The sequence below is a fragment of the Acyrthosiphon pisum genome, chromosome A3, assembly GCF_005508785.2.
Source record: "Acyrthosiphon pisum isolate AL4f chromosome A3, pea_aphid_22Mar2018_4r6ur, whole genome shotgun sequence".
Taxonomy (NCBI): domain Eukaryota; kingdom Metazoa; phylum Arthropoda; class Insecta; order Hemiptera; family Aphididae; genus Acyrthosiphon; species Acyrthosiphon pisum.
In genome coordinates this window covers 33,189,392-33,216,111 of record NC_042496.1, presented here as the reverse complement: position 1 = coordinate 33,216,111, position 26,720 = coordinate 33,189,392, and the positions used below count along the sequence as shown (strand labels likewise).

The 26,720-nt window shown below is 27.1% G+C and overlaps 2 protein-coding genes across 9 annotated transcripts in view; both read left to right on the top strand.

Moving 5' to 3' along the window:
• The window catches only part of LOC100160780 (phosphatidylinositol 4-phosphate 3-kinase C2 domain-containing subunit alpha), a 14,550-nt gene extending 12,680 nt beyond the window's left edge, over positions 1–1,870 (top strand). For both annotated transcript variants that reach the window (XM_001952335.5, XM_016805516.2), the window contains exons 29-30: positions 437–592; positions 1,411–1,870. In XM_001952335.5, the coding sequence (XP_001952370.2) occupies positions 437–592; positions 1,411–1,587 (333 nt within the window). In that variant the 3' untranslated portion in view covers positions 1,588–1,870. The remainder of the gene's footprint in view (positions 1–436; positions 593–1,410) is intronic.
• Positions 1,871–5,210: 3,340 nt separating this feature from the next.
• The window catches only part of LOC100167625 (calcium release-activated calcium channel protein 1), a 76,783-nt gene continuing 55,273 nt past the window's right edge, over positions 5,211–26,720 (top strand). For 3 of the 7 annotated variants that reach the window (XM_029491645.1, XM_029491641.1, XM_029491644.1), the window contains exons 1-3: positions 5,211–5,514; positions 6,297–6,406; positions 15,616–16,088. The gene's annotated coding sequence lies outside the window, so the exon portion shown is untranslated. Of the gene's footprint in view, positions 5,515–6,296; positions 6,407–15,615; positions 16,089–25,588; positions 26,692–26,720 lie in introns of those variants that run through there. The other 4 variants (XM_008186185.3, XM_001952351.5, XM_029491642.1 and 1 more) reach the window with 3 other exon arrangements.

The window sequence follows — 26,720 nt, the reverse complement described above, 5'->3', positions numbered from 1 at the left end:
AAATAAAAGGTTTAGGAGGGTAAATCATTTTGAGAAGCGAGGAACTTTTACACGAACTTTTACACGTATAAGATAGGCTAATTACGATGTTTAGGGCCCAATGACATCACACGTCTTTTTTCAATTGCTCATAACTTATTGAATAATGTGAGTAGAAACGTAAAACCTATACCATTATCCTTAGAATTGAACATTCTTTCAAATAAAAAAAACTTATTTTTTGTGTTGTGTGCTCCTTTCAGTGTTTCTACTGGAAAATTTCGATTTTGCAAATAATATTAAGTATTTTAAGCCAAGTGAGGATAAATTATTTTGTAAATACTCAATATTTATTAAAACTCTTGCTAAGTTAGGTAGATTAATTGAAATAATTTCCATTTAAACAATAATTATACCATCCATATTTAACCAAAAATAATGTATTGCTTTTACTTAGATAATGGTACACCATGCCAAGGACTTGCCGCGCATAGCGGGAAATCAGGAACCATCAACATACGTAAAAGTATATTTGCTACCTGATCACAACAAAGCAACAAAACGCAAAACAAAAGTTGTTAAAAAAAATTGTTATCCATCATTCATGGAAATGGTAAGATTTCCTTTACATTTGGATTTAGACAAAACTCAATGTAAATTTTGGAAGTTGAAATAAAACTTTTTCTATTATCACATTATGCCAGTTTTTTGATATTTTAATCTGAGGAAAATTGGGTACATGAAAAATTAATAAATTATAGTACACAATAAACATTTTCACATTTTGAAATTTCAACACTAGTTTACAATAATAAATAAATAATAATTTGATTTAAGAATACGTAATACTGGTCTTACCAGTGCGTAACATACCAAATTTACGCTCAGCAGAACACTCGTAGCTTCGTTAGTTTAAACGTTGAATTGACTTATTATGAAACTTGATGGTAAGAACATTATTATCTGTGTTTGTACGTTAGTTTTTAAGTGAGTTTTGAGCAATTTTAATTAACGGTATATTATATACGCATAACTTGCAAAAAAATTGAACTATCGTAAAAAACCAACATACAAACATAGATAATATACTTGCCATCAAGTTTCATTATAGGTCAATTCACTCTAATTTTTAAACAAGCGAAGCTACTAAGCGTACATTTGCTATGTTGCACACTTGTAAGACGGAGACAACAAATACCAGTGTTACGTTCTCTTAATAATTATAATTTATCATGATATAAAAATTAATTGTTACTCTTATTTTAGCTTAATACCTACTGAAATAGTGAAATAACTGTATACAATTATGTTTTCTAAACTTCCCATTAGAGGCTAAATGAAGTCTACTTAATTTTTATACATTTTTGGTTTCTTATTTTATTACACTAATTATTTAAAACTAAGAAGTGTATTTTTTATTATTTTTTTCAGTTGGAGTATAGAATGCCATTAGATGTGGTTAAATATAAAATTTTGCAAGCCACTGTGTGGAGTCACGACTCATTACAAGAAAATGAGTTTTTAGGTGGTATTATCATAGAACTCCATGACATCGATCTGAATTCGGAGACTACATCCTGGTACAATTTGTCTAATGTGCACAGATGACAGTACGGTGTTTTTTAACAGTACAATGAGTTTCAGCCATTTTGATGAGTTTTTGTTATTTTTATTTTTTACAAAGTATAATTGTTTTTGGGTTTTAAAACTTATAATATTTTTAAACTAATTCCATAATCAATTTGTTAATCAGATGTTTAGTCTTAACATTGAAGGTATATTACTCTATATTAAATTATTAGTTTCGGCTAAAATTGCATTTTGGTGATGGGTTCAACTTCACTTCCTGTTCTTATTTTATGTTATTACGTATTGAGCGATTTTTTTTTAATAATTAATACTTTTATAACTTCTACTGTTGATCGTTTTTTTTTTTTTTTAACAATGGTTAATAATTAATTTTCTAATCGTATATTAGAATTTTAAAGTATATCGAGCTTTGAATTTGAGGTATATTGTTAAATACATATTATTCATTATTATTGTTATTTTATTCACAAAAATTATCATTGTACTGCTATGATAGAAGATAACAATTTAAATTAATGTACTATTCCACTTATAAGGCCAAATAATTCCAACTGGTTTCAAGTGGTAGACTTTATAAGTTTATAACTTTAAATGTTTTTGTACATATGAGTTTCATCACAACATTTATCATATTAGCATAGTTTTTATTATTCGGTCTGGTTGTGATAAATATTTATTTTTTTTCAATGTCCAATAATAATTTGGGATTACATGTGACCTCCCATGTGATTGTTTTTAGATAGTTTGACATTATTGAATTTATTTATTTTTTGTGTTAGTATGGTTTATGTTTAGATTAATTTTAATTTTAATTTTATTATCATACATATTCATGTATTATTTATTATTTATCTTATATCTTATGGTTAAACTAAATCATTTTGTAAAGTAAGCAATTTTAACAAAATAAATTCTATACATATTATATGATATATGGTTTATACAGTCAAATTTAATAAAACTAACAGAGTAACACATGTTAAAATGCAAGGTCCATTATATAGTTGGTAAGAATAATTATTTGGATATTTGATATTGTTACATTTATAATAATTAAAGTAACTTGCATAATCATAAAACAAAACTGTTGGGATTATCATTATATTCAATTATTTCTACCTATTTTTGACAAATATTTAATATTGCTAATAATTTATTATGTTGACGGCTATAACCATGTTATAACTATGTAAGAAAATTAATTATATTTTTTTAAATGTTAATCATTAATTAAATATATTAGAATGTATTTAATTAATGCTATTAATCTAGGTACAAAATAATTTGAGTATCATAGATTTCACATCTTTCCGTTTATAAACATTATATTATTTCCTTGCTTTTGTTTTATCATTCTGTTATTGTATTAATTTATTGAAATTATGTTTTCATCAAAATTCTTATGTGAACATAATTCTTTTTTTGTTTCTGTTTTCATTTATACTATGTATAACATCAAGCAATATAATATACTTAACATCTTTATCAATCACCATATTACCAAATTGAGTGTTTGACTGCAGGCAACATTAATACTAAATAAGACTGATAGTATGTTAATAAAATTTGATCATTTTAAGTTTTTTTTTCGTACTCCTTAAATTTTATTCAAAACCAGTGATTTAAACTAATCATTTTACTATTGAGTTATATGGGAACCGTTTATGTGTAAATCATTACAAGTCATTATAATTGATAATTTGCTACTGTTTACAAGCAATCTCATTTTTGTTATTATTTTTTTTTTAATTTATGCTACATAATATTATCTAATTTAATAATGTACAGGTCAGGTTATGTTGTAACAATGGGACACTGATCTTTTTTTTTTCAGGGTGTGTTTATTTTGTTTCATCTATACCTTTTGTGTACAAAAGCTAAACATAATAATATGATATATATTTTTTTATAGAAAATAAAATTAAGGCTTTAACCTTCACTTTAATGATAACATCCATATAATTTACTGTCCAATAAATTATCAGTTTATGTTATAAATTTCAATTTTTTTTATATATTTATTTTTTATTTTTTAATAATTTTATTATTGATTTCATAAATATTTTTTTTTTGTTTGGCATGTCATGTTATGTATAAATTAGAATTTTATTGTTGCTTGTATAATTTAAGACTATGTTTTTTTCTGATATTGTTTGTGTGGCTGTAATAGCTTTTTATATTTAAATTTAAATATTATGTTTGTATAAGAAATTAATAATCACTTGTTTATTCTCATTTTAAACGCTTTTAAACAATTTACATTTTATTTTAAAAATAATTATTCAAGAATTAAAAAAACATTTATGAATAATTATTTGGGAATTTTACTATGTACCTTGAGTGAAAACAATTATTAAAATATTTTAATAAATATTCATTGTGCCCAGTTAATTTTGTAGATTTAAAAAATAATTATTTATTTTGGTCTTAATATTTTTATTATTTTATTATATTTTATTGTATAGTACATTAGTACAAGTTAATAAGTACCTATAATTGAGTTAATTGACTTGTTTTCAAACTTAAAGGTGACAACATATTCTGTGCCGGTGGCTTGTTAGAAGTATTTTTTCGATTTGAAGTGTGTTATGAGAATTTTTAAACTAATATTTTACATATTCATAACTTGCTTAAAAATTAAATATTTTGAAAACCCATGATAAAACAAATAATAATTTTATAATATCAACACAATTTCACTATATTAAAGATATATTAAAGACCTTTTAATCTACTATTCCTCTACCCTTTGGATTAGTTACCGTGCTGAGCGTTGACATAGATGTAAACTGGGTGCTAAAAGTATTTAGGCTTTATTAAACGCAACACGCAGTTTTTTTCATCAATCAAATGTCTCTGCACTTAAAGGCTTGCCAAGGAGATGAAAAATGGGGTAAGTGCCCAGCTAGGAAGTCAAATATTTAAATATGTTTGTTTAATAGGGGTACCAAATATTATTGCCCTGAAACGCCAATGAAAGTATTGTCACGGCACTGTTAGCACTCGTTAATTTCGCTTAGCAACTATGCTCTCTAGTCCACTCGAGTGTGAGGCTATCATTGTATCCGGAATCCCTATTCCTTATCAATCTAAGGACATAGGCCAAATTAAGCAAGTACAAAATAAATTCTTGGCTTATACTACTATGCAGCATTTAATATAAAGTATTCAATTTTTTTTGCACAACCAAAAACTGATTGGAATATCACCTTATCGGACTATCCCGGGGAAATTAATATTTAGAGCCGTCCATTAGGTTTATGTATTAGGCTCGTATTTTTATAGTCAATAAAACAAGTAGGTATAAATATATGAAAGCACTAGGCATAATACAATAATATACAATAATTGTACAGTATTTACTATTTATCATAATATTAGTTAATAATCAAAATTAAATAAAAATATTCAAAAATAAGTCCTCTTTACCCAAACTACTATTAAAGTATTAATACAATTGTTTAATATTTAATAATTTGAAAAATGCATTACCTAACTTACTTTTTCTTAAATACATTTAAACATAAATTCCAAATGTAAAATAAATTAATAATATTAATGTTACCTAATTGGGGAGAAAACCGTCCCATATACTGTCCATACGCATGCAGGGCTATTACCGCGGCGGGACTTTGTAAGATCTTACCAGTTATACCTTATACCACAACGCCAATCTACCCAGGTATACTCGTATAATTAGTGTATGCATGTACTATTGTGGTCCCTGAGGTGTAGTCATTTTTAGTTTTTTCTTTGGCACTGGTTGGTGGCATCCGTCTCTACAGACATTTTTTCAAATGATGCGTTTACGTTAAACGTGTATTTTTGCTCCACGCTCGTGGGTACATTACACTAAAATTCTCTAGATCGTAGTATTGTCATTGTATTTTGTATTTCCAACGAATACCACGGCGGCCTGACGTCGGACAATTAATATAAAATAAGGTATCTATGTGCTAAATTATGTACCTATTATATTGTTATTAAGTACCTACTTATTACTCTAGGGTCCGGAAGTATATTATCTATACTGTAAACTATCAAAATATGCACGAATTTATGTAACTTAAAACACTGAAATATGCCGTTAAATTGCTATTGTTCATATAGGTACTTATATAAGTAAAAAACCTTTCAATACTACAATTTTTATTTCAATTTACTTGACGGGTAATTAAAAATATTTTTTTTATATATTTAAAAATAAAAGTTAAATTTTAATAGGAAATTATGGAACAATAAATTCGTTCTCGAACAACAATTTTTAATCATATATTTTGATAAATGTTCAAATGCGAACCATAGGCATAATATAATATTACATTATGTCTATGATGCGAACTAGAGAGCCTAGTATATAAGATCCTATAAGTATAGTCCTCTAATGCAAACGAACTCCGGTTATCAGCCATGATTTTGTAAGCTTAAAGGCTATACCAGGGATGGGCAATTCAATGTTACTTGATCGCAAATTTTTAAAATGCAAAAATCTAGCGGGCCAGAGAACATAGATAGCAAAAAAAAAAAAAAGAAGCTATATGTTAACTATCATGGCTCTATAAATAATATAATATTATTTACATATTTTAATAGTTCAATACTATATAGATAAGAATTTATATCTACGTTTTATGATAAACATCGATTTTAATAATTTTATAAATATAATAAAATAAAATACAGAAAAAACTAACATTTTATATTTTTATAACTAATTTGAAATGTAGCACGGGCCAGTGAAAAATGGTACGTGGGATGGATGCAGCCCGCGGGGCGCCAGTTGCCCATCCCCGGGGTATAGGCATACAGAAAAGCTCCAAATCAACTAATGCAATCGGTGCGTATTAAAAATATATTAAATCATCACTTGAATTATTTTCTGGCATGTCACCTATTATTATTTATTATTCCTTCTCCCAATATTAATTTTATGGCTTATTTATTATTTGATTATTTTTTATTCATATATATTTTATTTGGTGTCATCATAATTCATAATGTATTTAAAAATGCATTTAATTTATTTTGGCAGTTACATATACCTACTATATATAATATAAACTATAAAATTCAAAAAACAACGAAGAATTTGAAAAATATGTATATTAATAAAAAACCTCGAAATATGTGAGATATCATTTTAGATACGAATTTGTATAAAATATGTAAATCAAATTTGCAACTGATTTAGCAAATTTTTAGTCCATTTAGTAAAAATATGTAAATGCATGAACTTCCTGGCCCTATAGTTATTAGGTAATTATTAGTTATTATGGAATTTGGTATTATAATTATTAATTATCGCTATAATAAGGTATATATATTACATTATACTATAGGTAGGTATTGTGTACTGACGTATTGTGAATAACGAAAGTTAGCGTACCTATAGAAATTGAATGTAATATTAAATATATTATAATATTTATCATATATATAATATTATATTGGTAGGTCGTTATATATTATAGGTAGGGCGTGACTCGTTTCACCTAAATATCCGTTTCTACCAAAGACATTTTAGTCATTTTGAAATTAGATTGGAATTTTATACATTTTCTTTATTGAGAGAACATGCTGTTCTAACTCCTCGCACGAGGAGGTGAAACACAATATTTATTATAATATACAGACTCGTCGTCATCGCGGTCACATAATAATATCAACCGTTAGCTTGTAGGTACGTATATTTTCTCGCTATATAATTAATGACGTAATGATAGTCAACTATGATGGAGTTTCCAAATTACTATAACAGTAAGTTATAACTTATATTAGGTACCTACTTATAAGTTATAGTAGTCACTAGTAATCAAGTTTCGAGTTGTCTGTTATATACAGTTTTAATTAAAAACCATTTGTTTAAATCAGTGGGTAGGTATTTAATTATGGCTATTTTTATAAAAAGTGGGTGAGATAGATGAATGGTGGTTTTTAAAAAAATATATGAACAATTTCGTTTCGATAAACGCAAGAGTATATGAAATTCGTTGGTAATGTGTGAAACGTAGGTACGTGTCTTATACCTACATGTCTAATTCCAAAGAAGTGAACGAAGAAGAAATTTTAGACTCTGACCGACTAACCAGCTTCTTACTCTTCTGCATTATCATAATTAATGTAGGTACAGTGATCAGGGACTGAAACCGAACCTAAAAGAACCGGTTCTGGAACCGGAACCTTTAAAATATTAAGAACCGGAACCAAAACCTTTATTTTAATATAATAAAGTACCAGAACTGAACCGGAATTTTTAAATTAAAAAGGTACTTTAAGGTTCAAAAATAAAATAATTTTATTTATCATATTTAAAGGTATTACGGTTTTGTGTATAACCTATGTATCTATGCTATATTATGAGTTTTCTAATATTTCTCATACCTTAATTAACCTAACCTAACCTCAATTATACCCACATTCTGGATGACTATTTGAAATTATTATACTTTTTGGTTCCGAAATTATCTGGAACCGGTACCTTTATTTTTTTTCATCAAAGAACCAGAACCGAACCGGAATCGTTATTTTATTTTTGGAGAACCGGTATTGGAACCGATACCGATAAATTCAAAAGGTTCCAGTCCCTGAATTAGTGATACAGAAATAAATTGTCAAATAGGTAGTAGTGTTTCATGTCAACGAAAAGCTTTTGAAAATCTTTACATACAGCCAAACAAAAATTATTTTAAAAGAGTTATCAGGAAAAATGTCAGCGTAATTATTATTTAACTTCAATTAATGATTTTATTGTAATTATTAGAAAATAAATTAACAGAAATAAGCGTATGCAGGCACATATCTGGAGCAAAAAATATGGGAGGGTGGAGCAAACAATTTTTTACACAAATATAATAATAATACACATTTTATTCTCCATTTTAAATGTATAAACTTACTATAATTAATTATATTTTTAATTACTAAATCCAAATATCTTTGCACATTGTCCCTTTATCCAAAATGGTTAATTATTAGGTCAACATTTATGTTAATGATTAATTATTTCCCTATGAACATTGTATTGTAAAAAAAGAAGTAAAGAAATCTTCTTGCATTCTTCAACATAGCCTGGATTTTACCCATCCCAGCGTAGAGAAACTTCTTTCCGCGGTGGCTATACTCTCACTGGTAAAGTATACTAAAAAGCCGGAGTTCTGGAATACTGTAGGAAATATCTACAATCTACACACAAGTTTAAACTTAAGCCCCAAAGGACCAAAGCTGAAGATCACCTGAAATTATAAGACAATAAAAGAATAACAGAAAAGAGTAACGATTGTCGATTTTAGTAATTTTGTTGTAATTTAAAAATATTTTTCGTGAATCGTAGGTACTTGTCACTTTTACGTGGCTACCTACCGTATTATATTATGTTTTATATACAGGTACGATGGTATTTTCAAAATATTTAGATTAATAAATATTGTAATCGGCAAACATTAATTCAACTTACTGTGTAACTAATAGGTACTTAATAGTAAAATAAATTAATATATTAGCAATCCTACCTATAAAAATCATGTCTTGAAATATACTTATAGTATGTACATTAGTATCTAATAGGCTACCTATAGGATGCCTGGTAGTCCGTATTAGTCCAGAATCGTTTTTCATATGCAATGATTTATCATTGAATTCAAATTTAATACAATATACAATATTACAGAGAATTACTTAGTGACGACTGACGAGGTGCACTCTACTACTCGACACTAGCTAGGTATGTACTATACATCAGAGCGGTTACCTACTTTTCCATTTATATAATTACGTGTATAGTTACCACATATCGACGCCCCCAACGAAAAAGGACGTAACTCACTTTTACGATTTTTTTTTTTTTTTTCAATGCGGTGTTACTGTTTTTCTGGTTGTCCGGCGACGCTGATTGTTGTATTTAATCAAACAAAGATGTTGTGAACAATAAGATTGAGTTACTACCATCTTCGTCGGAAATCCAGTAACACCACTAAAACCACTTTGGAAAAAAAAAAAATTGTAAAAGTGAGTTACGTCCTTTTTCGTTGGGGTTGTCGATATATGTATAATAATAGTATAATGTACCTTATAAGTTATAACTTATAAGTTTCATTATGTGCCAATCGGGTTTTCTATTTGCATACCAATGCATTTATAAATAAATTACCTTATATATAGATATATAGTTATAGGACATATAGGCTAATAGGTAGTAAGTACCATATAAAAACTAAAATTATACACTCTCAACTATATTATTCCGTAGCTATGGTTACAGGTAAATGTGGTAAAACCCAGTTGTACAGTGGGAGTCGAGTGTACCTCGTCACGGAGTAGGTACTATAATGGATGTTACATTTTAATTTAATGATACGAGTAAATCATTGTACATTATGAAAAAACGCTTCTAAGCAAAGACTGAAAACCTAATCAAGGTTATCAAACAATTATTAACAATATTAAAATCATGAAAAATGCTCGTAGTTTCATTTTAGTTTTTACCCATTTTTTTTTTAAAGTAATGAGAATATTCAATTTTTACCACCAAAAAGTACCACCCTAAATTGAAATTCCAAAAAAACCACCATTAACATTGATAATTGAATCATTTTTCCCACAAGAAAAAGTGCCTTCTGACACAAAAAAATTAAATTAAATTGAAACATAATTTAAAAAAAAACAATACATTCATCTCTCCACTTAGAATCTAAAATGGGGTTGACCAATGCTAGGTGAATAACCATTAATAACAGCATTAATGTGTCTAAAGTACCGTCTGATTTAACATAATAATTTATAACCAATAGCAATCATCTTTTCATACATTGTGTCAGGCATTGTACAGTTTTATATTTTTATGTGCTCATAGTTAGTTATAGTTATAGTTATAGTACATGCATATTTTATGGAATTGCTGTGGGCCTGTGAACTTCATGAAGTCGTAGGTATATATCTTTTTTGTTTTGAAGGCAGTTGGTAAACGTTTTCATTTTCCGGCGACGGAAAATAATAATAATTGTACATTTGTACCTATGCATATTTTATTTATAGACATTCAAGTGCCCTTCCGGCTTCCATACACCTTATCGTATAATTATAAAAGTGTGTATACTTAAAAAAAAAAACGTTGAGATGTTGGTATAATATGAAATGCGTCGAATATCTACGATGTAATAATATATTATGAATATTATTATTGATGATTTAGATAATATAATGATTTATTTCCTGGTCTATTTTTCTACATTATTTTTTTATTTATCTGTGTCTATGTATTATGCGTAATACCGATACACCACAATAATATATTATAATATTATATTTACTCAAGGCCATAAATAAAAACAAATTTAGGGGGAGGGTATTCCATGGTTACGGTATTTTAGTATATTTTAATTTCTTTACTTACTTAAAATGCTCGTTTAAGACAATACAATTATTGACCGCATTCATTTAACAGTCGAAGCATTAATACCATTTATCTATTCTGTGTTAATACTGATTGAAAATAATATTTTACAAAAAAAAAAATATAAAATAAAAGGTTTTTAAATGGCAATATTTTATTTTCACATAAAAATATAATTTTACTCTTTTTATAACTATTGGTAGTGAATTTGAAAAAACTATACTTGTTATAAGTTATAACTATGATGAAATGTAACACACCTAACATATCTATATGATATATTCTTTGCGACTTGTGTAATTACTCTTGGTTCATAATACATGTATACAGCTTATAGCCACTTTAAATTTTGTTTTCATTATTATTACATCATAATATCATATACCGACTACATCTAAAGAAATTATTAATTAATGTAAGTACTGTATTGTTAATTTTTACTAATTTAAAATTGAACAGTGTAAGAAGCATACAAGTTTTTATTATCACTGTATTAGCAGATATTATAGTGTATACTACATTCCTACTAATCAACTTTACATGTGTATAGTAAGTACCTACTATAAATACTAAAAAACGGTGTAAAAGTCTTAACAACGTATATTAAACTGTAAAAAATGTGAAAAATGTAATATTAATGAAAAAAAGGTGGGTAAGTGGGTGTCGTTCTGCTGTACAGTAGGTTACAAGTGAGTCACTGTATCGGATGGTGTTAAATTTGAATTTAATGATAGAATATCATCGTATAAGAAAAACGATTCTGAGCGAAGACAGCTTATGGTCGGTCAGCCTATGATATTACTTATAAATTATAATATAATTGATATTATTTTGAATAAATTAATTTATATATAACCTATTTACGTGGAACCTTGTTTTAAATTTTCAATCCATAGCTATAAAAGTAGAACATATTATTATACATTTTTAACTAAAAAAAAATTGTTAAATTTTAAATTTGATACATTTTGTGAAATTTCAATCTTTAAATACTTATAAAAAAAAATTGTGCTAAAATTTTGTCACAATTCAAACTTTTAATGCTTATAAATAAAAATGTTGCCTATGTATTTTTAATATTTTCAATTGATGAAGTAACAATATATCAGGAGCCTTGAATTAAATTTGCATGCTCTTTTACTTCACAAATAAAATTTTAACGACAATTATAGAAAAACAAACTACTAAAAAAATGTACAACTGACAATGTCAGTAAACTTCTCAAAAAGAGTCAAAATATGTTCAAAAAGATGGGCAAGTTGATGTCGCTCTGCTGTATAGTAGGTTACAAGTGGGTCACTGTATAATGGTTGGTATTAAATTTGAATTCAATGATATAATATCATTGTATAAGAAAAACGATTCTGAGTGAAGACGGTCAGTCTAGGTATAAGACATTATATACTCATCTAAGGTATTAAAAAATATTAAAAGTGGCATTCGGGGACTGCCGCGATAAAGCTATTGCATATTAAATAAATAAAAAGTTGATATGATTTTAAATTTTTTTATTATTCTATTTATTCAGGAATTTGTATCATAGAAACTATAGTTTATGTTTTTATTGCTATAATATATTATATTTTATATAATATATTATTATAAATATATAAAATTAATAATATATTATTATATATTATATATTTATATATATAAATTTATTGTTATAGCAACCCATAACAAAACCATTATATTTATAAGCGCTTGATGTTCATAGTCGTTGTTATTTAAAAATAAATAACTGTTATCAAAATTAAATTATAATTTAGCTATGCGTTGCTATGGTCACCAGGTTGCTATAGTATGTATAAATAAACAAAGTGGTCACGCTTTTTCGTTACGAAAAATTTTTTTTCAGTCACTACACCAGACCTGCGATAAAAGCTATGCAATAGCTTAAAAAGTTGACCTATAATAGGTACCTATAATAATCAAAACAAACCGTGATACTATCATAGATATATAATAGTATACTTTAGAAGTTTCAAGTACCCACGAATAATATATACAATCACAACAAAATAACTAAAATAGTTATTCTAGGTTTTTAAGTATGTAATTTCGTGCAAATTTGAACTTAAAATGACTATAAAAATAAACTGTGTAAATGTATTTTTTAGATTTATTGGTAACAAAATTAACTACTTACGTGGAATCTTGTTTTAAATTTTCAATCCTTAGATATAATAGTTGAACATTTTATAAATTTTTAACTACAAAATAATTATTCAATTTTAAATTTGATAAATTTTGTTCAAATTCTATCTTTAAATGCTCATGAAAAAAAATTGTGCCTATGTATTTTTAATATTTTTCAACTACTATTGTAACAATATATCAGGAGCATTGTATTACATTTTTACACTTTTTGGCCCAACAGATAACATTTTATTGATATTCATTGAAAAAAAAAAAAAATTAAATATGAAATTGTCCGTAAACTGCTCAAAACAAGTTAAAATATTTTCAAAATTTTATCAAGTATAAGAATTGATAATATAAACATTTAGTGAAATTTTCATGTATCTACAGTTATTCGTTTTTGAATTACAACAAAATCGCTACATAAGAAATCGAGTAAATATCCAATCTTGTAAAAATATGAACTTTAAACGCTCGTAAAAATATAATTTTATTTGCTTGTAGACATTTGAAAAAGGTAGACAAATTTATGAGAAATCTTGTATTACATTTTCAAATCTTAGATTTAAAAAAAAAATTTTATGAATTCTTTACTCAAAAAAACTTGCTCATTTTCGTAATTTTTCCTATTTTGTCAAGATTTGAACTTTAAATGCTTCTAAAAAAAACTGTCTTGAAGGATTATTAATATTTTTCAAGAGCCATTTATATATATCAGGAGCCTTTTATTAAATTTTCAAGCTTGTTTACTTAAATTTTACTGACATTCATAGAAAAAAAAAACTGAAAAAATTGGAAACTGGAAATGCCCGTCAACAGTTCAGATCAAATCAAAATATTTTGATCGTATATAAAAATTGCTGAAATAAACAACCAGTGAAAATTTCATGTATATACAGTAATTTGTTTTAGAGTTACACCAAAACCATAATCGATTTTGTCAAAAACTGATTTTGCGTAAAATTCCCGTTTTTCCTTAATTTTTATGCTGTTTTTCCCGGCGCTTTTGAAAACTTTTTTGACCTACTAAATTTTGACCTCCCAAATGCACTAAATAGTGCATAGATTTTAATAGATTGATTTTGGTTATCAAATATTTTTAGAAATGTCATATAAAATACGTCACACCAACGTGTAAAACGTGTAAAATAATGAATGTGGTAGGTATACAGTGTATAAGTATAAAGTGTATTCAATACCTTACTGGATATTTTTATGAAAGCTGACACAACAGCATATTACGACATTTATAAACAGTCAATAAAAATAAAATGTGTTCCCTTTTATTTGATCTATCTAAAAATGAACAAAATTAAATTGTAATTTGTACCTACGTTTAATACTATTCAGTATTCACAGTTTATTATTTAATCGTACCTAAGTTTTAAACGTTTACCCGATGATTAATGAACTATAACAAACGTCAAAGACATTTTATATTTTACGTTACATATATTGTAGGTAGGTACATGACGTAGTTAATAATAAATAATACGATTTTGAAGTTATTATTAATTAATTTAAATATTTAATACTTTATAGACTGATTCACCACGTATGATCCCCGTTTTTCTTTAATAATGTAGCTATTCAAAATCTGATTTTTGGAATCTTTAAATTTACTCACTTAAAGACCACATTTAAAAATGAACTATTAGATTGCTTGCACTACTTAAGCAGTATTTTGGAGGTACAAATTAAAAACTTTTCTTTTAAAATATGAGAACACCTTTACTACTGTATATTATTTAGCGGATAATTTTTCAGAAAATGTTGACGTACCTACCCAACTAAATAAAAATTCGAACGGGTAGTTTTTGAGTTTCTTAACTTTGTGCACCAAGAGAATAGGACAATGATAATACGTTTGGAGGTACTATGGAAATAGGGAGTTATGGTGATTTTAAAATCGTAGCAATATTAATATAATTCAATCAACATTTATAATTTGTTAAAATAGTCCAACAAATACTACATCCAATATTAAATATATTTTATATTTTTGTTACACTATTTTTAATTACTTCTTAGCATAAGCATTTTAATTCCAAAAATTAGAATTTTAATACATTTAATATTGAGGTAAAAAATGGGGGGAGAATGCTTGATAATTATATAGTAATTATTGTTGTGATGAATACTTAGAGAACGGTAATTTATTTAAAATTTTTAAAAATATATACTTTTTTGAGTACCTATACGTTTATTTAATTATAAAGTGTGTGGTTTTGTCCTGTATTTTATCTAAAGTATGCAGTTTTTGAATTATGTAATATATAATAATATAATTAGATATACGATATACCCTTTATAGTTTATTGGTATTATAGTGGTATACATTAAATATTAAAATGTGTAATAAATTGCATCTTTATACAATAAATAATTTTTGAGTGAAAATACGTAATAGGTACTTAGGCTTAAATTGTCTTGTGTAGATGTGTAAAATACTTGCGTATCTATAATATGTATACCTATATCGTTTATTAATTATTATTATTATTATTGTGTACTAGGTGGTACCTGCTGATCGCGGATATACGATGGTCGCGTCTTCGTCGCGGCGTGATACAGACACACGGTATACAATTATGTACCTACAATAGGTAACAATAAACACAGAGTAATAATATTATGGGTACCTATGTTTTTAGTCAGGTGCGCTCCCACATCGACAACCGGTCCAGTGTTGGCCACGGCGCCAGTCAGTGAACAAGCGCTGCGAATCTCGTGATTTACGCGCGGCAAAAACGTGTAGGTACGTCTAATAATATACGCCGCGGCATATTATAATGTTGCACGTGTGTGAGTGCAGTGCGAGTGCAGTGGATCGAGCGTTTGAATAGTTCAGAAATATATTCGTCATGCTCACTACTGTCATATAGGTTGTTAGGTGCCGGGCATTCCGATACACCACAACATATCTAGGTACTCACCTACGCACGTAAGTGCGACAAACGAACAAAATATACCTATCTACAGTAAAAATGTGAGTACGAACTTTAAGTAATACCATATATTTATAATAATATACAAATAGGTATATATTATATATTATTTTACCCAGAGGCGTATTTGAGGAAAGGTCGCATAGATGCGCAGACATTATATTGTTGGCAGAGTTACATATTATGATATATTTATTTATATTTTATGATTTATACAAACACATTTTACGTTTATCTTCTACATCCCTTTGTCATTGAAATAAAAACTCAGCTCGGGTAACCCACTAATAGGTAACCCTAACTTAATTTATCTTTAAAAAAATACCATACACATAAATAAAAATTATACTATATTATTTATCATTTTTATTAATAATATTATAACTTACGTAAAATAATATTAAATAAATTGATAATCAAAGACCCGTGTATTAATATATATATATACAGTGGCGTAGCCAGAATTATGAAAAAGGGGGTGCTTTAAGTATAGATTAAAACCAAGTTTTTACAGTTTTTGTGTATAATTAAATTTAGGGTTCAGGATTTAACTTCTTGCACTAAAATTATCGAAATAAGCAGTCAAAATTCTCAAAATATGCTTAAACATATGTACTATGTAGCAACATTTTTTGAAAATCATAAAACATATTCCAATTTAGGTAATAAAAAACTAAAAAATAAGTAGGTATATAAACCTGATAAATAAATAAATAACAACTTAATTTTTAAAAATACTGACATACAATACTAGGTTAGGTTAGTATAACCTAATAAGTAATAACGAATAACGTGATATGCGAACACCGTGATAAATTAATACGTATCTACTGATGTTCATTTCTTCATACCTACAATCTACAATTATAGTTTAAACACAGTTTTGTCACAAAGAGACTTATGAAATCTTACATATGCGAATATAGGGCTAACTGTAGCCAAGCTCCACCAACAACTTTAACAGCCCTCCGCCCTTTTTACTTAAAAATGTATTTAAAATTTACTTAATTTTTTTAAGCTTATTCAATTTTATAATAGTATAGTATTAGGCTTCGGCCTCCCCAAATCTCAAAATTATCACCTATAAAATCCCGAACCCTATAAAAAAATATATTTATTAGGAGGGAAAATGTCAATGTGGGGGGGGGGGGGTTAAACACCCACCCCCCACCCTGTCTACGCCACTGTATATATACAAATATTCATTTAATGAGATATTAGTTATACGTTTAGTAGGTATATAAAATTATAAAACCATAGAACATATATTATTCTGTAATAAACTACCAGGATAGATAACGCCATAACTGAAGGTATACAAATATATATATAATACATTATATTATATACAATACTTAACATCTATTTCAGCCCTCAGGACATATTTTATTTCATGTTTTTTTTCCAATTGATATATTAAATTATATTATATTATGATCTGTGTTATTAAAATAGATGTGATTAAAAAAAATACTAGCAGAGTAGCAAACTGCTTATTCTAACTACCCTGTGCGCACGCCTATTGGAAAGGGTATAAGGGTGGAGCGACCCCTTCCCGGTTTACTGCATTGATATTTTTTTTTATTATTGAACGATAAATATTAATCATTTATTTTATTTTTGCTAATATATTATTTTACCACCAGAAATATTTTTTTCTGTATATTTAGTAATTCTTTTTAAAAAGTAATTAACTTCAACTAGTATATTTTATCAATACCTTCTCCCTTTTCTATTATACATTTCTAAATATGCCGCTTATGTATACCTAAAGTCCCGAACAGCTGTATATTTTTGCTTTCAATTTTCGTAAATTCGTACCAAATAATAAATAATATATATATATATATATATAATGCAAGACACTCATTTTTTCAAAACCGAATAATGTTTTTGAAAATATTTTTTTTACAATTTCAAGTCAAGTTAAAAACATTTTCTGAAAAACAAAAAAAAAGGTTATATATTTTTTAATTGTTATCATTAGATGGATGATACAAGGTGTGTATATACTATATAATAATACAATAATAATATTATGGCTTGGTGCGGCGCGTTGGCTGCTATACAAGTCACGCAAAATGACTGATAGTAAGGAACGGCCGCTGCCACTAGTTCTCGGATGGGTAACTATAGAACCCGGGTCGTATAGTACGCAAAAGCCTTGCCCACACATACACGTGTTTTAGACTATACCAACCGTTCAAACCTTACCGTACCAACTCTACTGACCTTATAGGCTAATGACCCTCAGTCGTCAAAGCCTTAATCCAGTAAAAAAAAAAAATAATAATAATAAAATTATGAAAGTGTCTGCAGACACATATATGTAATACATGTATTTGGTTTCTGCTCATAATAAACAAATTACTATACATAATCGAATCTTTTACACACGCACTCCGCAAGAGCTTTTATAATAATTAAAATATTAACAACACATTCATGCGCCCCCCTCCCCCTCAAGCCAGAGGAACTCCCCGCGGTCATCGTAGTGGTCACCATCTCGAAACATCGCGAATCTGATTGCATTGGTCTACACTCCACAGAGAACGGATTAAACGTAAAAACCCCGGTTGTTGTCCGACAATAATAATGTATCACTTTCAAATACATATAATATTCATATAATGATACCGTTAAACAATTTTATAGTAACTTGATATAATATATTAGTTTATTACCTATATCACATTATGTCGCGCCTTTCGAAAATCGTTAATACATATACTTAGCAAATTGCTGTAGGTACTTACTTTGTTTTTAATCGAATGGAATGCATCTATATTATTTACAAGTCATAGCATATAATACTATACCTAATATACTATATTATATATTTATATATTATAGTTATATGTTTTCACTTGTATTCTACTATGAAAACTCTTGATCTGTGGTGATTTTCAGTATAAAGCGTGATACTTTTAAATTCTTTTAAATTTCGTATCTCGAAAAACCTTAAAGTTTTTGAAAATATCTTACATTATTCGAAATCATAACTATAATAATGATATGAAAAAATGAATATTTTTCTATGTTATAAGTTTTTAAACGAAAATAAATTAGAATTTCATGTTACTCTGATGATCTATTACTCCGCTCATTTAAAAATTTTAAATACTTATAATATATAATATTGTAATAAACTATGTTATAATTTACTATTTAGTCTTGGATTGTGTGCCCCTCATATAAATTAGTAAAATATGCTGAAACATGCAATTAAAATTTAATAATTATACATATAATATTATACAATTAATTAACCAAAAATGTCCAAACTAAAAAGATACATCTTATAATTTTAAAATAGATTGAATAAAGTTATTTTTTCTGTATGCTTTTTAATTTTTGTTAGTCTTACTTATAAAATAAATCCATGCAATATTATTTGTAGTACCTAAATTTTTAAATTATTTTCGTCAAAGACAAAATCGATTTTATCGTGTTAATAATGCAATAATACAATATTATGCATTATACATAAAATATGCGAAAATCAGTGCATCCCAACTGCACCCATCCATTGTTTGATAATTGATTATTCCCAAACGGCTCCCGTCGAAAAAGGTTTCACCCAAATTTACCCAATATTTTTATTTTTTAACGGTAACATTTAAAAAATCACTAACACATTTTATAATATGATATATTTTTAAATTTGTATTCACAATATCTAATTGGTACCTATATGATTTTTTGTATAATTTTTATAATTTACATAGAATATAAATTTTAATAACACCAACAAATTGTTTAACCACACCTCTTTTAAGACAGTCCTGAGTCTGTATGAAGTAGGAAGGAATTTGTGTCGTGAAAAATCGAAGTTGTTTGGGAATTTAAATTTTTGTAAAATGGGGAAAACTAAATGGTTTACGTCCGCTAAAATAGGCTAAATAAAAAATGGATTATATTATGTGTCAACATTTGTGGATATAACTAACCAAATTTGTAAAATGGCTCTGCTACAGCAAAAAAAAATAGCATACCGATACATATAAATAAATTCTAGTAAAAAATAATTAATAACTTCGATGAAATTCGATTTTTATACTTAAGAATTATCAGAAAAACATTCGATTTTGAAATACGAAATAAAAAACTGGGGAAGTCACTCTGTTGTATCCTAGGTATTTTGTCACTGAGATTGTAATTGTAATGAAATTATGTATTTTGAATCCAACAATAAATCATTGTATACGAAGAAAATTATTCTGAGCGGAGACGGTCTATGTCAGTTTATATGCACACGATTATTCACGGTTTTGGTAAAATTGTGAATTAAAAAACGCTTAGGTTCATACAGTATGAAAAATTAATGTTGATTTATGCTGAACTTTATTTTTAATTTTAGTTAGAAAATTTGTTGAGGAATTTCGTATTCAATTTTTATCCTATAAGTATTAAAATTAAAAATCTCACAAATTTTTAACTATATACCTAGCTACAAAAGAATTTGAACTTCAAATGCTTGTAAAAAATTGTAACGATCTATTTTTGATATTTTTATATTGTTATTAGACCAATATATGAGGAACCTTATATTAAATTTCAAGGTTTTTGACCTAAGTTTGGTTAAAAAAATTGTTATCAATATAAATTGAAAATTAACTGAATTAAGTTGAAAAATTCAAATGGCTATAAATAAATACATGGTTCAAAAGGGACAAAATATTTATAAAATGATATCATAATATTGTCTAGAACATTTTTGTATTAATATTTGGGATAATTTCAAGTATACGGTTATTATTTTTTGATTTAAGTAGCTAAAACACAAAAAACCAAAAATGGTTTTTTTTTTTTAATAATTTCTGGGAATTTTTTACTTTTAACGCCAAACTAGATCAATTTGTTACCAAAGACCAACCCTAATATTGAAATTTTTTTTGCAATTTTTAGTGTTTTTGGACGATGGCCACATTAAAAACACATAATTGTAAAACCAATACATTCATCGCTCTGCTCAAAATACAAAATACTTACCTATATATTATGGTGTAATTCAAAATAGTAAAAAATATAATTTTTTCCCTATAATGATGTTTCAATCACTCCAAGTAATGCAATATAAATATTTCCAAAAGCCTTAATACTTATTTTAAGTGTTTATACTGTTAAAATAATAACTCTGTATACATATATTATATATATTCATGCAGTAGAAATTGCATTAATTACCAATATAACAAACCTTAAATACAGTCATATTGAAGTCGTTTTTTTAAAAATTAAATTAAGAAAAATCAAATAAGTATAAAATCCTTAAACCCTTAAATCCTTAATTAAGTATAATTTTAGTAATCGAACATTGTTGACATTATGAGTTTGGATCGAATTGTAAACATGATACTTCTATTTCTGCTAAATACAATAGATACCTATTATTTATATTTTTGACATTGGCATCGAACAATAAACTAGTTCCCAAAAAATACTCACCCATCGGTCATAAATGTATTTTTGCAGTAGATATTATAACGTATCCTTATGTGTCGAGTGTTGACCCTATCATCATCACATTTCTAGGAACGCAATGTATATTATATATCTTTCACTCCCTTAGGGTACTATAATATATTAATATGATATAAAGTTGTTCATGGGACTACGGATTAATATACGATTTCGCCACTATTTATCATTATAGGTATACAATAAATTATATTGACCACACTACCACAGTCATCGATGTTTTTAATAATAATAATATATTTATTATTACATTATTAACAATGTCGGTATTTCTGTCTGTTTTTTTGTTATTAATCAAATGAATAATATTTGAATTTAAATTCTTCAATATAACATACTTCATTGTGTCACATATAAAGGCGTTTTATTCCTTTAATTATTAAAATTATTAGATATTATAATATATGTATTTTAAACTTTTATATTTTTTTGACTATTGAAAACTATATTTTTAATAGGTAGTACAACCGACGACTAAAAGTCATTGTGTCTATTAGTGAAAACCTTTTAACGAATGCTTCATTTAACCTACAAATTCATATTTTTTCATATCAGAGCACACAAATTGCACTTCTAGAACAAGACTGCCATAATTCAAAATTAATTAATTTTGAGTTGTTTATACATTCAAATATTAAAAAAAAATTAGCTCAATATTAACAAGAACACCACATTAATATAATTTTTCATTTTACCACCAAAAAGTTGTGTCAGTTTTGAATTAATACATTTTTAGATAATTTTTAAAGCAACAGAGCCATATTTACTTTATATGGCAGTATAGTAGTATATGTTATTTAATTTATTTAATTCATCACCGAAGTCAAAATTCAAAACTGCTTTATTCTTGTTCTATATAAAAACTCATTTTCGTATGATATTATGTTGAGTAGAAACAGAAATATTAAATTTTGTGGCGATAGATTCCTAATTTAAAGTCGTGAAAAATATTAGAAGGTTAGATTTAAATCTGAGGCTGCTTGTAAAACTTGACTTACAATTCGATTAAGATTTTTACTTGTACAATCATTAAAGCTGTTTATGTGAAATAAATACGATTAAATCACTTTGGTGATCGTAGAGTGTAATTATTGGATTCGGACTGATCAAGTATCGCCGGGGGATAGTGGTTTTTTATTTTACAGAAACTATGTTCAACTGTTCAAGGCTTATAAAAAAAAAAACATTTAATCATTTAAACTATATTATAAACATTTCCAAAATCAACTTCGAAAATCTATTATGGAAATTACTGTAATATAATATACGGGTGTATTAAAAATTAATTTAAAATTTTGTATATTTAAAAAATGGTTTAATTATAGGTAAGGGGCTAACAAAACGATTCATTCAGTAATATCGAATCAGTTGGTTAACACAATGTTAACATTATAAATATTATTTACGATAATAAACATTAAACAGTAATGTATAATATTGATGTCTACAGAGTGATTCACCAAGCATAAACACCCCCATTTTTTCATTACCTAATAATGAATTTATTCATATTCTGATTTTTGGAATTTTTAAATTTACTAAAACACCATAATATTTTTAAATTCTTGAGATTTTGTTTAAGACGATACAAACTTCTGTTTTTCTTATGAGAACTCCCTTTTTAACATCAAATTATTTAGTAGATAATATTATTAAACATTTTGATATAAGTAGGTACATAATATTTACATATTATAATATTATTATATGATTAAAAATTTGAATGAGTATAGTTTTTCAGTTGTTAAAATATTGAAACTAAGGAAAATGGTCTTTAAAAATGATTTTATAAAAATGTAAAACATAATATGTAGTATCTTGGCTTGGCGCGTTGGCTGCTATCAGTCACGTGATGTAGCTGAGAGTAAGTAATGTCCGCTGTTACTAGTTCCCGGATGGGCGATCACCCAGGTTCGTAGAAGCAAAAACCTTTCCATGACACATATACACATGCACATATACACGCGTATTGCTTACCTACCGTAACTGCAGTAACAACCTTACTGTATCAATCCTACCAACCAACCATAGTCCATAATCCTTATAAATAAATGCCATTATAGTTGCCAGGCTCAAGTTCAACAAAAAATATATATATACCTATGTAATGTTGGATGTGTAGTATTTATATTTTATTATACTTGGACCATTTTTACAAATTATAAACGTTGATGGATTTATATTAATTAATAAAATCTTCATATCACTATGGCCCCACAGACCTATTATCCTTGGTATACAAAATTAATTAACTCAAAACCTACTCGTTCGAATAATTTTTATTTAAATAAGTACGTAAAATCTTCTAAATATAATTATTATAATTTATAAGTAAAAAAAGACGGTTCTCATCTAAAACACTGCAGAAGTTTGTATCTCCTCCACAGGGCACTTCTTAAGTCAGAGGTTCCCATCTTTTTTTGATACCTTAGTTATTTTTTAAAAATCTGGAGGTACCCTATTGGCTATATACTTTATACTCAATGGTAATATATCTTAGTATAGTATTTATATTTATATTTTTTTACTTCAGTTATATTTAGTTAAGTGCCTAAGTATACACAAAAGTAGTGGGTATATACACATATTATATTTTATAAAACAAATTATTAAATTGAACATTAACTATATATTTTTATTTTTAATTATTATTATATAATATTATTTGATTATCAAGATTAATTAAAAATTATGTAACTTATGGAACTAAAGTGACACTTGAACTTTTTTTTTACATAAATCTTTTATTCGTGTTCGAATAGTTGAAAGATATACTCTCATTTATTCTTTAATGAGTGGAAAATTCTTGTTCATAAAAATACAACTTTGAAAACGGCAGTAATATTTTTAGAGCTTTTTTGCCAATTTTAGTGAGCATTTTTTCAACATAAATCCAAAATTTATTTAATGGAAAAATTTTGTATTTAGATAAAATAATTCGATTGTTTCGTATTTCAGCGAGCTCTTCTTCTTCAAGGCTGAGTTCACTTAAACTTATATTTTTATCAAATAGCTAATTTATATTCAATTATATTCAGAAATATCTAAATCGGGAAAATACTTTCCAAACTCTCTTCTAAGACAGTTAAATGCTCCATCACAAAAGTCATAACTTCGGAATTTTATTGTGTCACAGAAAATGAAGGAAACATTTTTGTGTACACATTTTTTCCAGATTTTAATTTATCTTTAAGAGTAAATAATTTACTACATGATGTTAATATATTTTAATTTGGTCCTTGCATACTGATAATTTTGCCAACCATTTTTCGTTCGGCAATAACTCACAAAATTCGAGTACATTTTCAAGTGGAAAAAACACGATAAGTTCATCTTTTAACTCGTGTACTCTTGACAAAACTTTACTACGAGATAGCCATCGAATGCTTCTGTATGTAAAATAAGTTTAGTAAATTGTGATTCCATTGCTTCACATAATAAATAAAAAAAAGTCGTGATTTTAATGGTCTCGTTTTCATAAAATTTACCATTTTTATCACATCATCAAGATCATTTTTTAACTGAGGACCGATAGTTTTCGCCACTAATATTGTTCTCTATGAAGAAAACAGCGTTCTGCAAGTATATTATTAATTATTACACTTTTTTACCGCTAATGCAAAACCTTTTATAGAACCAAACATTCTATTAGCGCCATTAATACAAATACTAAAACAAGATCCCCAAGATAAATTTAATAATTTAAGATAAGAATCAAAAATATTAAACGCGTCAAGATTCAAGACCAGTGGTCGTTTTCTTCATTTCTTTGCAGCAAAAAAATTGTTCCATAATAATATTATCATTATTAATAATATATTTTTCATGAAATCGTTTTTTCTTATAAAGAATATATCAAATAATTTCACTAAACCCTACATTTAAGTTTGCGTCACCCTGACTGGGAACATTCATGCCTTAAGTAGTATAAAAAATCAGTAGAATTTAAAAATATGGTAAATACTACTTAGTTTAATTTACTAACATAAATGGCAGATCAGGTAAAAGCTTGTCAAATCAAATTATTGAACATCGCCTACCAGGGTGGCTGAGTTGCACTTACTGCAGCAAGTTACACCTAAAAAAAGTTTAACAATCATAACTTTTTTAAGAGTTGCTATTTTTTACGGGCAACGAAGTGCATGGGTTCAGCTAGTAAATTAAATAAACGTAATGAATGTATAATGAATGCCAATAATTTTGATTGATGCTGCAGACGTATCGCGTGGGTCCATATAATGTATTGGATATGTAATAATGTATTTTGGCACATCTATATATTATGCGAACATTCGCGTCAATATTATTAAGGCACGGGCATGATGTGCACCGAGTATAAAGTATATTATGGTGTTTAAATATAGTGTACAATTATTATTAACGATAGACCTGTGAATTATTAGAGTCAATTGGTGGCGACAAGAGGTCATGGTTCTGCTGCAGGTGGTGCAGACCGTTTCGACGCCTATAAAATAATAATAACATTATTGTTATTTAACGCTACCCGAGTAACATTATTTAAATACTTATAATAGACGAAGACCGTTTAAATCATGTTTTTTATATATAATTATTCACCAATTGGTTTTCATTTAACGAACATTTCCCACTCGAGTTTCACATCTGTATCTAACCTCCTTGTCATTATCATCATTACCTACAGCCCACGTATTTACAACAAAATATTATAAATCGATAGTATATAGGAAATCTCAGACGCACGCCGCGTAGATCCATATTATAATTGACGTCCGGCGGCTGCTGTGCAACGCTGTACCTATATTTAAGACGCACAAACGTGCGTATAACATATTATAATAATATAATATTATTGCAGTATATAATGGTGTACGAGCATCAACGACGTACTTTGTGGACGATATTATTATTATTATAATTATTATTTATTACCGTTGTGTGCGAAATTGTATGAATTCGTCGTGACTGAAACACAAACGGGAATCGCTAGGGCCGTTTAACGTTCTCGTTTTTTCGTTTAAATTATTATTATAAACGTATAAAGTAATACTCCATAAGATGATCCGTCTCCAACATTGATTCGGTCGACAATATCATATCATATCATTTCATAACATACACATAAAACCGTTTACCGTCGAACGTTGTATTTCATAGCCTGCAGCAGATGACGACGAATAATAAGTGAGTTTTTTTTTGTGACTTTATACGAT